General features: G+C 35.2%; 1 protein-coding gene across 1 annotated transcript; it reads right to left on the bottom strand.

Annotated features, from left to right (window-relative positions):
• Positions 1–2,441: 2,441 nt before the first annotated feature.
• Positions 2,442–8,213, bottom strand: LOC137390854 (E3 ubiquitin-protein ligase Arkadia-like). Its single transcript, XM_068077171.1, has 10 exons — positions 8,208–8,213; positions 7,720–7,907; positions 6,913–7,166; positions 6,593–6,690; positions 6,406–6,504; positions 6,029–6,243; positions 4,533–4,637; positions 4,298–4,433; positions 3,554–3,828; positions 2,442–2,571 (listed from the first exon to the last, which is right to left on the bottom strand). The coding sequence occupies exons 1-10, from the start codon at positions 8,211–8,213 to the stop codon at positions 2,442–2,444; spliced, it is 1,506 nt and encodes a 501-aa protein (XP_067933272.1).
• Positions 8,214–13,967: the final 5,754 nt, after the last annotated feature.

Here is a 13,967-nt window from a genome sequence, read left to right as displayed (position 1 = left end):
TCTGCATTCGTATTACAGATTTCAAAGTTCTGTGTAAACTATGCCCAGAATACTTACATTCATTCTTCCACATATGACCCACATCGTTTCCTGTTTTGTGACACTAACATTCTACATCCAACATATGTCTCAGCTTATGAATTCGCTGTTCCTACAACCTTCCCGTCGCTGATCCGATGCTTCCGTATTAGTATTGGATAAACTATATTGGATTATCAACTTTCAAAATGCGTTAGTTGAACTCGCTTAATAACTCCTCACTTCTGTCTTTTCATTTTTGCTGACTTTTGAATTGTAATTAAAACATCATTTATTTGATGATTATTAACGCTAATTAAAAGTTATACATAATTACATACATGAGCACACCGAGTTATATAAACATGAACATACACTCTTTGCATAAAAATACTTGCAATGTTCACTACACTGATTCATGATGTTGATGTAAAGCTTTGTAAAATTATTCACCACTGTTATGGTAAGTTTGGCCTCCCTTCTGCTTTTTAACATTTATATTATTTACACGTAAGTCTCTGAGAGTTCATATCTCGTTTTTGTGTCTCCTCACCTTCATAAAACTCTCACTCAATTAATCTATGATTATGATCAGTAAATTACGTGCAGTATCAAATATTTTTTTTTTTAGTTTGATCAAACAATAAATGTTTCTCCTAACTGGCATGGTATAAACAAAAGCATGTGAAAGTTAACATATTAGTATGCTAACCATGATAACATCTGAGCTGATGATAAAACACACATCAAGACACAAAAGAACAGGTACTGTACCAGCATGAAAGATGACCACAGGTGTGTTAAAGAGACAGGTAATAAGAGACAAACTAAAAGAAGAGATGTAAATCTGAAAGTGATGGATGTGGAGCAAGATGATTCAGAGCAGAAGTGGAAAATGTTAAAAGTTTGAAAGCGGAATAAGAAACACGAAACATGATTTAATATGTTTGATGAGCACCTGTAACAGCTTTTCAAGTAAAAATTATTATAAAATTATAAAATTTTTGCCATATCTTACTCTGATGTGTTGTAGGTGCAAACTATGTGAAAATGTGATAACAAGCTCCGAAAAGCTCAAAAACAAACAGTTAATCGCAGCCATCACGAAAACTCCGTAGATTGGAATCCCTTTTCAAAACGGCTCAGATGTGACGTAGTTGAACACGATGTGCTTCTGTTTACACTTTCATGCAACCTCATTCGTCGAAATGTTTTCACAAATATACTTCACGCATTCAATAAAACCATGTCTATTGTCCTTAGGCATCTATTTCATCTTTATTGTAATGCTGTCACTTTGAGCAATGATATCTCAAAACCTACTGTAAAAATTCTGACTGACTGAGAACTTCTTATATTTTCTTGGAACTTAAAGTTTATTAGGAGTTTTATTTTCACCTTTCCTGTTTTGATATAAGATTTTAGTTTTTAATTTATACCAATCAAGAATTTATAGAGGTGCTTCAGATCAATAAGTGATAATATTTTGGTGGCATGATTGTTAGATAAGAGAAAACCTTTAAATGTACCATTTTAAACATAATTTATTAAAACGTTTCCTTTTGTCAACAATATTTACAACCAACTTTGTGTGTTTCCGTGAATGGCTGTTTCAATTACTGTAAAACCTTTTGCTTTTATGTGTGTGAGGGTGGATATACAATGTTCCCATTGACTAGTTTTATAGGAACTAAACTGCAACTGTGCTCAATGACTAACTTATTTGTCTGAAAGAAGCGGGTGACGACAATGCAAGGAAGGCTGCTAATCATACTGGTGTAGAACTTTTTCATCTTGAAATCGCAAGTTGTAGAATTTTTGAAGATTACTTCATAATTATTATTATTATTAATTATTATTCTCAACCCCTGCATTAATTATCAAAAGATTGTGCTCAGATATAAATGTGCTTGTTAGATTTTTATGAATTCTAGCTATTCCATACTCAACCTTCATTTGATTGTACAACTGCTATGTATATTTTACAACACAAAATTCTAAAAATGTACACTATGTCTGCAAACATTATAAAATAAAGTTACAGGATACTACTGCAATGCTGTTTTTCTAACACTATAGATGTGATAATACTTATTACAAACATTCAAATTCTACAAATTTCTAAAATGGAAAATGAGACAACAAAATGGATGGAGCCCGTAGCAATCCAATTATTATAGCACCTAGTACTGGCTGAAAAACAACCAACCACAATAAAACAGTTCACACAGTTATAACTACAAAAAGTTGTAATTCAATTAAATAATATTATACCAATTTATATAAAAACTGAGATAAGACATATCATGTTTTGGTATTGAAAAAGCGTCATGAACAGTGTCAAAGGTATTAACCAGAGATCCTTGCTCCCTCTGTTGTAGTCGTCTCAGTATCAACTCAACGCATCAGAGTTGACTAGTGTACTAAGTAGAAATCTCAGCTCCCAATGGTATAGTCGCCTCAATATCAGCACGACACATCGGACACCTCTTGTTAGAATTAAGCCACCGATCGACACAGTCTCGATGGAAAAGATGAAGACAAGGTAGTCGTCTACAAGAACATTGGGATAACCTATGTATTTGTAGATCAACGTTCATTCTTAGAGAGAGACGATGTACATTATAATCAATGATTAATTAAAGATTATCAAAAATCTATGTTTCCTTGTACACGGGTGTTTTTAATGAGCGGTTGCTAATCAGCAGCTCATGGCTGTCGAATAAGACACAATCATCAATAGGCCTTTTAGTGAAAGTTGACCGTTACAAAGTTAATAAATTTGGGGAAAATTATTAACAAAAAAGCCTTTTTTGTAATCCTGTGTAATATATTCTAATAATTTGGTAAATTGACACTTGAGTAGTGAGATATATCAGTTACAAATGCAAAGCTAGCTGAAGGACTTTATGCAAATGAGAGCGAAATATGACCAGGCCGTGCTCTGCATGTGGTTCAAAGCTTTAGCAAAACTTTATATATAATGACTCAATATTGAAACTAAGCATAAATACTAGACACAAATAAGTACTCGATACTAAGCATAGAAGATAAAAACAACTGTATTTCAGCTGCAAAATTTGGAGATTATGTAATTTGAATCATATATAATGGTAATTATTTAACGAGCAAGTTTTAACACTTTGAAGTTTAGGCTTAAAATTAGTCAAGGAGTGGTTTTCACATTTTATCCTATGTTCAAGAAAACTTATGCACTCCTGGGTTACATAAAATTGCAAAATTTTAATCTTTTGTGTTTAATCTTTTATTAGTGTAATTCCAAAGTTTTAAATTGAGTGAATTACTAATTTGTGAAATACTGAGGGCATTTCATACAGGTGTAGAAATTAAAAATGTCTGCTGGCAGGAGATTAGTTTCTAATAACATACAGGTTACACAGTCAATGTAACTTGTTAATATGATCTAGTTTCCTGTTTGTATATATTAGATTAGACTTCAAGGTGTTAAATAGCGACCACAAATCTGTAAGCTATTGTAGTGGCAGAAGTCTGTCCAGCGTGGAAAGTAACTTACCGAACATGTTCACCCGTCTTGTATTCACTGATACAGATAGTGCACTTGTCGTCGGAGCTGCCCTCATCACTGTCACTAGCGACCCTCTGATTGTATCGATGCGCGAACGTCGTACGATCGATCGTCTCCTGTGAGGCACCTATATTGCTGTCATTGGTCATCTGGTGAGGGTGGGTTGGAGCGTGGTGAAAGGGCTGCTGGTGTTGAAGTTGGTAAACGTACAGAAAGCCCATCAGAGGATTGTGAGTCTGACCTTGCTGAACTGGCTGGTAGACCTGAGGCGAAATTGATAAAAAAGTGATATAAAAGGTGATGGTGGTTTGTGTTTTTGTGTTTAACATGACAGTTACAGGTTTTCAACTCATCTCATTTACGTGATATGAACAGATTGTATAATACTTTTAAATATAAGTTTGAAAATACCATTGCTAGAAGCTTTAACAGTCATCTACGTAATAACCATTCTTTTAGCAGAAAAAGGGATTTGAACTGCTATTGTATATATCAAACCATTTACATGATTTAAATGGCCAACTGTTGGCCTTTTTTTTTTACTAAATTTTATGATTCTTGTACGACATAATTTGAAAATAATTTTTCTTTTCAATAAAAATATTGCCAATAAAATAATTTATAAATGGCGACCAGTGAATAAAATTAAATTCATGAGTAAACATACAATTGCAACAGAGTAATATGGTCTAGCTAGGTAACTAACAAAAGAGAGAGGGTTGTACCGCTTACAGCATGGTTGATAATAATATGTGGCTGTCCAACATTGTAGTAGCCAATAGGAGGAGTGCTTTCAGCTGTGGAATTGTGGTTTGGATTGTCGAATACTGTCTGCCTCGGGGTGAAGGATGGCCTTGGAACTGAGGTCCTGTTCGAGATACTGTTAATCATGAAATTGTGACAATGAAAGGGTAAAGTTGAAAGGTCATGTACCAAATAAGATTAAATTATTGAACTCGCTACATACCAGGGCTCTGAATGATCAACATGGTTTTGGCTATAATTCAAAGACTCTGTAGGTAAGCTTTCCACGTGTCTATGCTGATGTTGCGAGGTCTGCGGAGTCTCTCCTCTGTATATCACACATAAAAATTGTTGCAGAAGTAAAGCAAACGCAGTTGGTAACATGATAAATACAGTCAAACTCATAACATAATAAACTTCATGAGACCGAGCGAAAGTGTTTGAGTTATCTGTGTCCAAGTTATCAGAGCACTGTCACAAATGCATGTATTTAACAGAAGATACATGTACATATGCAAACTATGTATAAAGCAAAATCATATAGATTGCTTGATGCAAGTTACAGGGCCTCTCATGTGAAGTTTCAAAAGTATTCATCAGAAAGTATAGATATTTTTTTATCACTTGAGATTTGTTTGTTGCTTTAGGTGATGTACTGCCATGAGGTTTTCAGATTAAACTTGGCAACACTGAATCGCCGTTGTAACACTCAGAAAAATAGATCCATATTTTTCTTTTGAGCGTTTTAACAGAGATCAATTTTGCCTATTTTAATCTTAAAACGTTTTGGCAGTCACATCACCTACAACTACAAACAAATCTTAGCTGATAGAAAAAATATCTAATATTTTGGATAATTTTTAAAACTTCACACGAGTAAACATTTACGACCAATCCAAAAGTGCATGCTTTACATCTGATCAGTTGTTTCATTTAAAAAACCTATCGGATGTAGTCTGTGAAAACGTGTTTTACCTTTATATACCCGCACATAATCACTCTTACAATATGCATTTTGCATGTTGTGTCGATCTTTATTAAATTTTTATCGCTAATACTTTTTAACGTTTTTAGTTTGGCCGTAACTTAGCCGACATGTTAGCGAACCCATTAATCAGGCTTTATACGGTTTCCTAATCGGTTCCATTATATGGCACAGAAGAATTATATGTACACTATATATACATATAAGGAGCGCCTTACTCGCTAGGAAGGCAGAGTAGCCGTAGCTACCCGACTAATCTAATATCCTTCAGACTATAACAAACCAAAGTTTATTTTAAGTTTGTTCCTTCGGCAAAAAACTGTTTGAGTTAACCATGTTAAGTTTGAGTTATCTCAAGCAATTTATCATTGTGTACGAGAAGAAATCCGTTCGAGTTAACAATGTGTTTGAAATATCTGTGGTCGAGTTATCCACGTTTGACTATAGTAGGTGCTGTCAGTACTATGTGAGTAAACAAGTGAGCCTCAATAAAATAAAAGATAAAAAACTCAATATGGAAACAGTCAGCCATGTATCTAGTTTTACTACTCTAACTTAGCACACTCAACTGCATGAAAGATAACTACTTGGCTGTTAAACTCTAAATTAGAGTCTGGGTGAAAAGATAAAACTATTTTATTCAAGTTATTCAAAAATAAACTCCAATAGTGAGTCTTCAACTCACATCCATGATTCACATTGTCTAAGGGTCTTTAGATTAGCCTGGCCCTCACCTTGCAGGTACATCTGCCCGGGTGTAAGAATGCTCAGTTTCACGTGGAGATCGATTATGAGGATGATGAGGATTTTCATGCCTCTGCCTCCTTGTATCAAGGCTATGCCATGATCTCTCGCTACTGTTTCTTGGACTCTCATCAGGTTCATATGTACCCTCATGCTGCACGGGGTGGCATGGTCTGATGCACTCTCTCGGCGCAGGTAATGGTTCCTAAAAGTACATATTACTCCATTTCAACAAGTACGAAACTGTGAAAAGCAGTCAACTACAGTGACAGGAACTCTTGGAGTTGTGAAAGCTCACTAGTAAGTACATTTCATCAACAAGTAGAAACACAGACACAGTGTAACAGATGGACGTAGGCCTACATACTCTAGGTAGGGCAGCATGAGAAGAGGAGTAGGAAGTAGTTATACGGTGACTCTGGTCATCCATGGTGTGAGTTTCAGTAGGTCTCCTGGCAGCATGTTGCTGCCACAATTAGAGCCATTTTTTATGTCACTTAACCAGTTGAAAGCAAAGACGAAAATGATGACAAGGAAACATTTAAAAAACTTACCCATGTGGAAGAATGAGACATGAGAAATTGTTCATCAAGAAGTCTTTGTGTACCAGGACTGCGTCGTTGATTTTGTTCTCCATTCTCATAATGTGGTTCTGCAATAGACATATTAACATATGGTGCATCGAGATATACATATATTTCAGCATCCAGGCATTCATGGAAGCCATGTTGGTTAAAAGTACCTTCTAATAATAAATCTAATGCTAAACAGTAAGTAAAAGTGTCCTTTAACTCAACAGCATGATAGTCAATGCTGGTATTTCATACAGTCATATACCTCATAGTGTATATACACAGTTACTACATTGACTTACCTTCAGTGTTACCATAGTAACCATGGTGCAGAAAAAGATCATTCCTAGTGACTCGTCTAAAAAGGCTGTAGTAGGGAGGATGGAAACTAAAATACATGTACTCAGGAAGCATTAGACTCGAGTAACTTCCAGGATGAGAAGCTGCAGACAAGACTGGATCATGATTGGGACTGAAGAACTGCGCTGGTTGAAAAGGGTCCTGACCACTGGCTAAATCGTGGTGGGTTTGTCCCTGTGTAGAGTCCTGTTGCTGCCTACAATGACACAGGTTTTAGCTTGTCAGATTGAGCAAACTCTCACTTGGTCTGCGAGGTGCCAACAGAAACCTTTAAGCCGACATCTCTAGGCAATCAACAAACTAGAACAGAACACACTTTATACATGTTGTTAAAAATGGTGGCAGAAATCCTACATTCATGACAAGTTGACTCAGGAACTTCATTGGTCAATGGTGGCTGAGGCATATTCTCATTGGTCTATTGTTTTGTCAAAGAAGCAGGTTGTTTAACTAACTTGACTTAATTTACTCAAGTTTTTAGTAAATTTTATCAAAAAGTATCGAAATTTATCTATCTTTTTCAGCTGTTGTTGCTGTTTGCGGTGATTAGAGTGTTAAAATGTAACAAGATTAAAGTCGAAAAAACCGACCCGGCTAAAACTCTTAGAAGAAAAATATGTGCCAAAATGACATCACTAGTTGCTATCGTTACTATAGATCATATCGGCTATTGTGTTCAAGTTGCAGAGTTAAGCGTCTCTATTCTGTTTTGCTAGTATAGTCACAACGAGTTGAGTCAAACAGCATACCCAGCAACTCTACTGTGAGGCTCTGTCATGTGGTCCCACGTTGAACTATGAGAAACATCAGAGTGTCTCTCGTGCATGGGTGATAAAGTGTCATTAGGTGATGTCAGCGGTTGTCCTAGAGTGGACTCCGCTTGTTCAGGTCGCTGTCTAGCTGATGCAGGGACCTCAGGCAGGTGCTCTTGTGATGGCTGAAAATACAACGAGATTTGCTAGAATGCAGCACAATATGTCTACTAGATGAGATTCTGGAGTTATATACAGTGAAGTAGCTATAGGTCTTCAATTTTTTAATAAAATAAAAGCAGTGAGGTAGCCTTAGCTTCTCCAGCTCCTAAAAAATATTGATAGTTGAATTTGGTTAGAACTATCACGTGTAATTAACTTTACACTCTTAATATTTCTACATTATGACAAAAATCATAAGAAACATTAGATAAAGATACAAAGTTGAGCACATATAACCTCAATATCTGCTGACACAGACTCACCTCCATGTCGTCAAAATGTGTGGCCATCTATTCGTTTGATGCAGTCAAATCAACAAGCTCAGCAACACCAGCGGGCGTTTCGTTCAAATCTATTTCGACAACTGAAAAAGACCTCCGTCTCCTCCTGCACCCCAGAGTTAAGTGTTACAACCAAAATGCAACAGGGGCAATTTAGAACAGTGCATTGTATCTAATATGAGATCATAACCATACCAATACACAATCTGACATCAGCAGGGTAATTTTGTACTTAGCAAAACTCGACTGCAGTCACATTGTAGTCAGAATTAGGAGCTGAGCACAAATTTAGTCTCATAAACTCATGCCATGGACAATCTCCGTATTTATATCATATAACTACCAGTGTCTAGACAATAGACAAAGACTATCGACAATAGGTGCCAATAGACAATAGGAGAGAAAATTACTTGCAAACAATAGAATGATAAATCTTTAGCTATGTTTTAATCCTAATAAATTCAGATAAGGGGTCACACTTACGGGTATTTAAAATGAGATAATTGAGAACACAAAAATACACGTGACGTGTAAAAGTATTTTGGTTGTTTACGCTGTTCTCTTAATCTTAGCTAAAATGCTGTAAATATTTCATATTCTACCCACAGAATTGTCATTCTAGACATTGGCGATTTCTGAAAGTTTTTTTAAATTCTCATCTGATGTCTCTGCATACCACCTGACTGAGCACACATGACTCAAAAAGCAAGCAATGCATCAATAACATGCTTTTTGTGAAAAAATATCATCTTTTATCATAAAATGCTTAAGTTGATGATAAAAAAATAATATTCTTACCGTGACACCTACTTATAAGTGTGATAAGTGTTTAGGACACTGTCTTATGATCCTTAGGTCAGTGATTTGAATCACACTAAAACCATTGATGGTGTAACGAATTGTATTCAGCCCCAATTGCTTCTGTGCCTCAGCCAAGTCATGTCAGGTGGAACTACCTGGTGCGAGTAACATGTAGCCTTGTTCCTACACTCTTGCTAATGTACATAAATGACTCGCTTACAATGCCCTCGTCTAGTTCTTAGTATGCATAAGCTGATGACACTGTTTTCGTCTAAAGAAACAACGGCATCACCTCGCTTAAACGAGAGGTTGATTCTGATATCAATAAAATTCTTTAGCTGTGAACTACCAATCATATGAAGCTCATCATGGGAAAGTTACACTTTGTTCATCTGCCATTTTACAAATATGGATACCGTACTGTATTTTTCATTTTACATGTGGGAGGGATAACGCTCAGTCACGAAGGAGATCAACTGAACTACTCGGCTTCATCATAAGTGATACATTTTACGCGGTCCAAACACATTGATCATGTTTGCATGTAGCTTTGATCAAATACGTTTCTTTTAAAGCACTGCAGATATTTTTTAAACAAAAAAACAGTACTATTGTTTTATTTTAATATTGAGAACGGTTATCTGATCTTATCAGTGGTGTTGATATATGTTTCTCCTTCTCACCATATTGACAGCAGAAAAGGATATTCCTCTTACACAAGTTATACTAAAACTTGTGTGCTACCGATCACATATACTTACCACACTTTCACCCATCACATTGCAAAATCTTTAAACATTCTGTTTTACACAAAATTTGCTCATTTCTGCCGTTTTATTACAAGTTTCAAAATTCTGTGTAAATTATGCCCAGAATACTTATATTTATCCTTCCACATATGACCAACATCGTTTCCTGTTTTGTGACACTAACATTCCACATCCAACATATGTTTTAGTTTATGAATTTGCTGTTACTACAACCTTCACTTCGTTATTCTCACGCCTCCGTAATAGTATTGGATTATCAACGCACTTGATAACTTCTGACTTCTGTCTTTTCATTTTTGCCGACTTTTTGTATTGTAATGAAAACATTATTTAGTAGATGATTATTAACGCTAATAAAAAATTATATATAATTGCATACATGAGCACACCGAGTTATATAAACATGAACATATACTCTTTGGATGAAAATACTTGCAAGGTTCGCTACACTGATTCAGGATGTTGATATACAGCAGTGTAAAACTACTTATCACTGTTATGGTAAGTGTGGCCCCCTTTCTGCTTTTTAACATTTATATGAATGTATGTCTCTGAGAGTTCATATCTCGTTTTTGTGTCTTCTCGACTTCATAAAACTCTCACTCGATTAATCTACGATTATGATCAGTAAATTACGTGCAGTATCAAATATTTTTCTATATAGTTTGTTCAAACAATTAATGTTTCTCCCAACTAGCATGGTAAAAACATTAACATGTGAAAGTTAACATATTAATATGCTAACAATGTTAATATCTGGACTAATGATAAAACACACATCAAGACACAGAAGAACAGGTACTGAACCAGCATGAAAGGTGACCACAGGTGTGCTAAAGAGCCAGGTAATAAAAGACAAACTAAAACAAGAGTTTTAAATCTGAAAGTTATGGATGCAGAGCAAGATGATTCAGAGCAGAAATGGAAAATGTTAAAAGTTGGAAAGCGGAATAGGAAACACGAAACGTGAGTTAATATGATTGATGGGCACCTGTGGCAGCTTTTCAAGTAAACAAACAAAGAGAAACAAATATTGTTAATGCGCTACACCAACCAACCAAGTGTAAGACATGCACTAGCAGACCTCATAAGTACACTAGAGAGATGAAGAACCAATATTTAGTGATTGCCAATAGTGGTAACAAAGTTAGAACTAACCTCAACTGAAAATGAATGCCGCTTTTCATGGTCACTCCCAAGTTGAACAAAAATCATCCCTGCGTACTATATAATTTTATATAATTTTTCTGTATTTTATGTAATTTTTATATATTTCATCCTGAATTTTTTCTGTATGTAACAACCTTTGCAATATTGTGTTGTATAATTTATAAAAATGAATTAAAATAGGTATTTATAATTGGTATATATATATATAATAATATAATACATATAGAATTTATATTTTTGGGATATTACATGGCAGCATTTGAATGCTAGAATTTTTAAAACCATCATCATAAAAAATGGCTAATTTTCATTTTGATTACTAGAATTTTTAAAAATTATACCTGCTTTTTAAACGCTGTAGTAGAAGTCGTCTTCACTTAGTTTCTTACCCACTAATATTGAATGAAAAATCCTCATAGGAATCTAGAACAGTCAAATACTTCCACACAATAACACTACTTTCAGAGAATAAACTCAAGCATGGATACAGTACTTTAGTGGCATGATGATAGTTTAGACAAATCATATTGCTGGTGAAAGAGGCAGCATGGACGGTTGTGAGACATTTATAATGATATCGTCTGGATGGCTACTTTTATTAAGATTAAATAAAAATCAGAAGGTAAAACTTCATTTCTTCCGCCTGTCATCATCTTTTGCTTTTGGTTCATACTTATAGATATTTCTACCCGTATGTATACGTATATAATAATATAATATATATATTAATACCCATAATAATCCCATATATATATCCCAAAAATTTAAATTATATTATAATTTAAATTTTTTGGGATATTACATGGCAGCATCTTAATGATAGAATTTTTTAAAACCATCCTCATAAATACATACATACATACATACATACATACATACATACATACATACATACATACATACATACATACATACATACATACATACATACATACATACATACATACATACATACATACATACATACATACATACATACATACATACATACATACATACATACATACATACATACATACATACATACATACATACATACATACATACATACATACATACATACATACATACATACATACATACATACATACATACATACATACATACATACATACATACATACATACATACATACATACATACATACATACATACATACATACATACATACATACATACATACATACATACATACATACATACATACATACATACATACATACATACATACATACATACATACATACATACATACATACATACATACATACATACATACATACATACATACATACATACATACATACATACATACATACATACATACATTCATGCATACATACATACATGCATACATACATACATGCATACATGCATGCATGCATGCATGCATGCATGCGTACATGCATACATGCATACATGCATACATGCATACATGCATACATACGTACATACGTACATACGTACATACGTACATACGTACATACGTACATACGTACATACGTACATACGTACATACGTACATACGTACATACGTACATACGTACATACGTACATACGTACATACGTACATACGTACATACGTACATACGTACATACGTACATACGTACATACGTACATACGTACATACGTACATACGTACATACGTACATACGTACATACGTACATACGTACATACGTACATACGTACATACGTACATACGTACATACGTACATACGTACATACGTACATACGTACATACGTACATACGTACATACGTACATACGTACATACGTACATACGTACATACGTACATACGTACATACGTACATACGTACATACGTACATACGTACATACGTACATACGTACATACGTACATACGTACATACGTACATACGTACATACGTACATACGTACATACGTACATACGTACATACGTACATACGTACATACGTACGTACGTACGTACGTACGTACGTACATACGTACGTACGTACATACGTACGTACGTACATACGTACGTACGTACGTACGTACGTACGTACGTACGTACATACGTACGTACGTACATACGTACGTACGTACGTACGTACATACGTACGTACGTACATACGTACATACGTACGTACGTACATACGTACATACGTACATACGTACATACGTACATACGTACGTACGTACATACGTACGTACGTACATACGTACATACGTACGTACGTACGTACGTACATACGTACGTACGTACATACGTACGTACGTACGTACGTACGTACGTACGTACATACGTACGTACGTACATACGTACATACGTACGTACGTACATACGTACATACATACGTACATACATACGTACGTACATACGTACGTACATACGTACGTACATACGTACGTACATACGTACGTACATACGTACGTACATACGTACGTACATACGTACGTACATACGTACGTACATACGTACGTACATACGTACGTACATACGTACGTACATACGTACGTACATACGTACGTACATACGTACGTACATACGTACGTACATACGTACGTACATACGTACGTACATACGTACGTACATACGTACGTACATACGTACGTACATACGTACGTACATACGTACGTACATACGTACGTACATACGTACGTACATACGTACGTACATACGTACGTACATACGTACGTACATACGTACGTACATACGTACGTACATACGTACGTACATACGTACGTACATACGTACGTACATACGTACGTACATACGTACGTACATACGTACGTACATACGTACGTACATACGTACGTACATACGTACGTACATACGTACGTACATACGTACGTACATACGTACGTACATACGTACGTACATACGTACGTACATACGTACGTACATACGTACGTACATACGTACGTACATACGTACGTACATACGTACGTACATACGTACGTACATACGTACGTACATACGTACGTACATACGTACGTACATACGTACGTACATACGTACGTACATACGTACGTACAT

This window comes from Watersipora subatra, chromosome 3, assembly GCF_963576615.1.
Source record: "Watersipora subatra chromosome 3, tzWatSuba1.1, whole genome shotgun sequence".
Taxonomy (NCBI): Eukaryota; Metazoa; Bryozoa; class Gymnolaemata; order Cheilostomatida; family Watersiporidae; genus Watersipora; species Watersipora subatra.
This window is presented reverse-complemented; position numbering and strand designations above follow the sequence as displayed.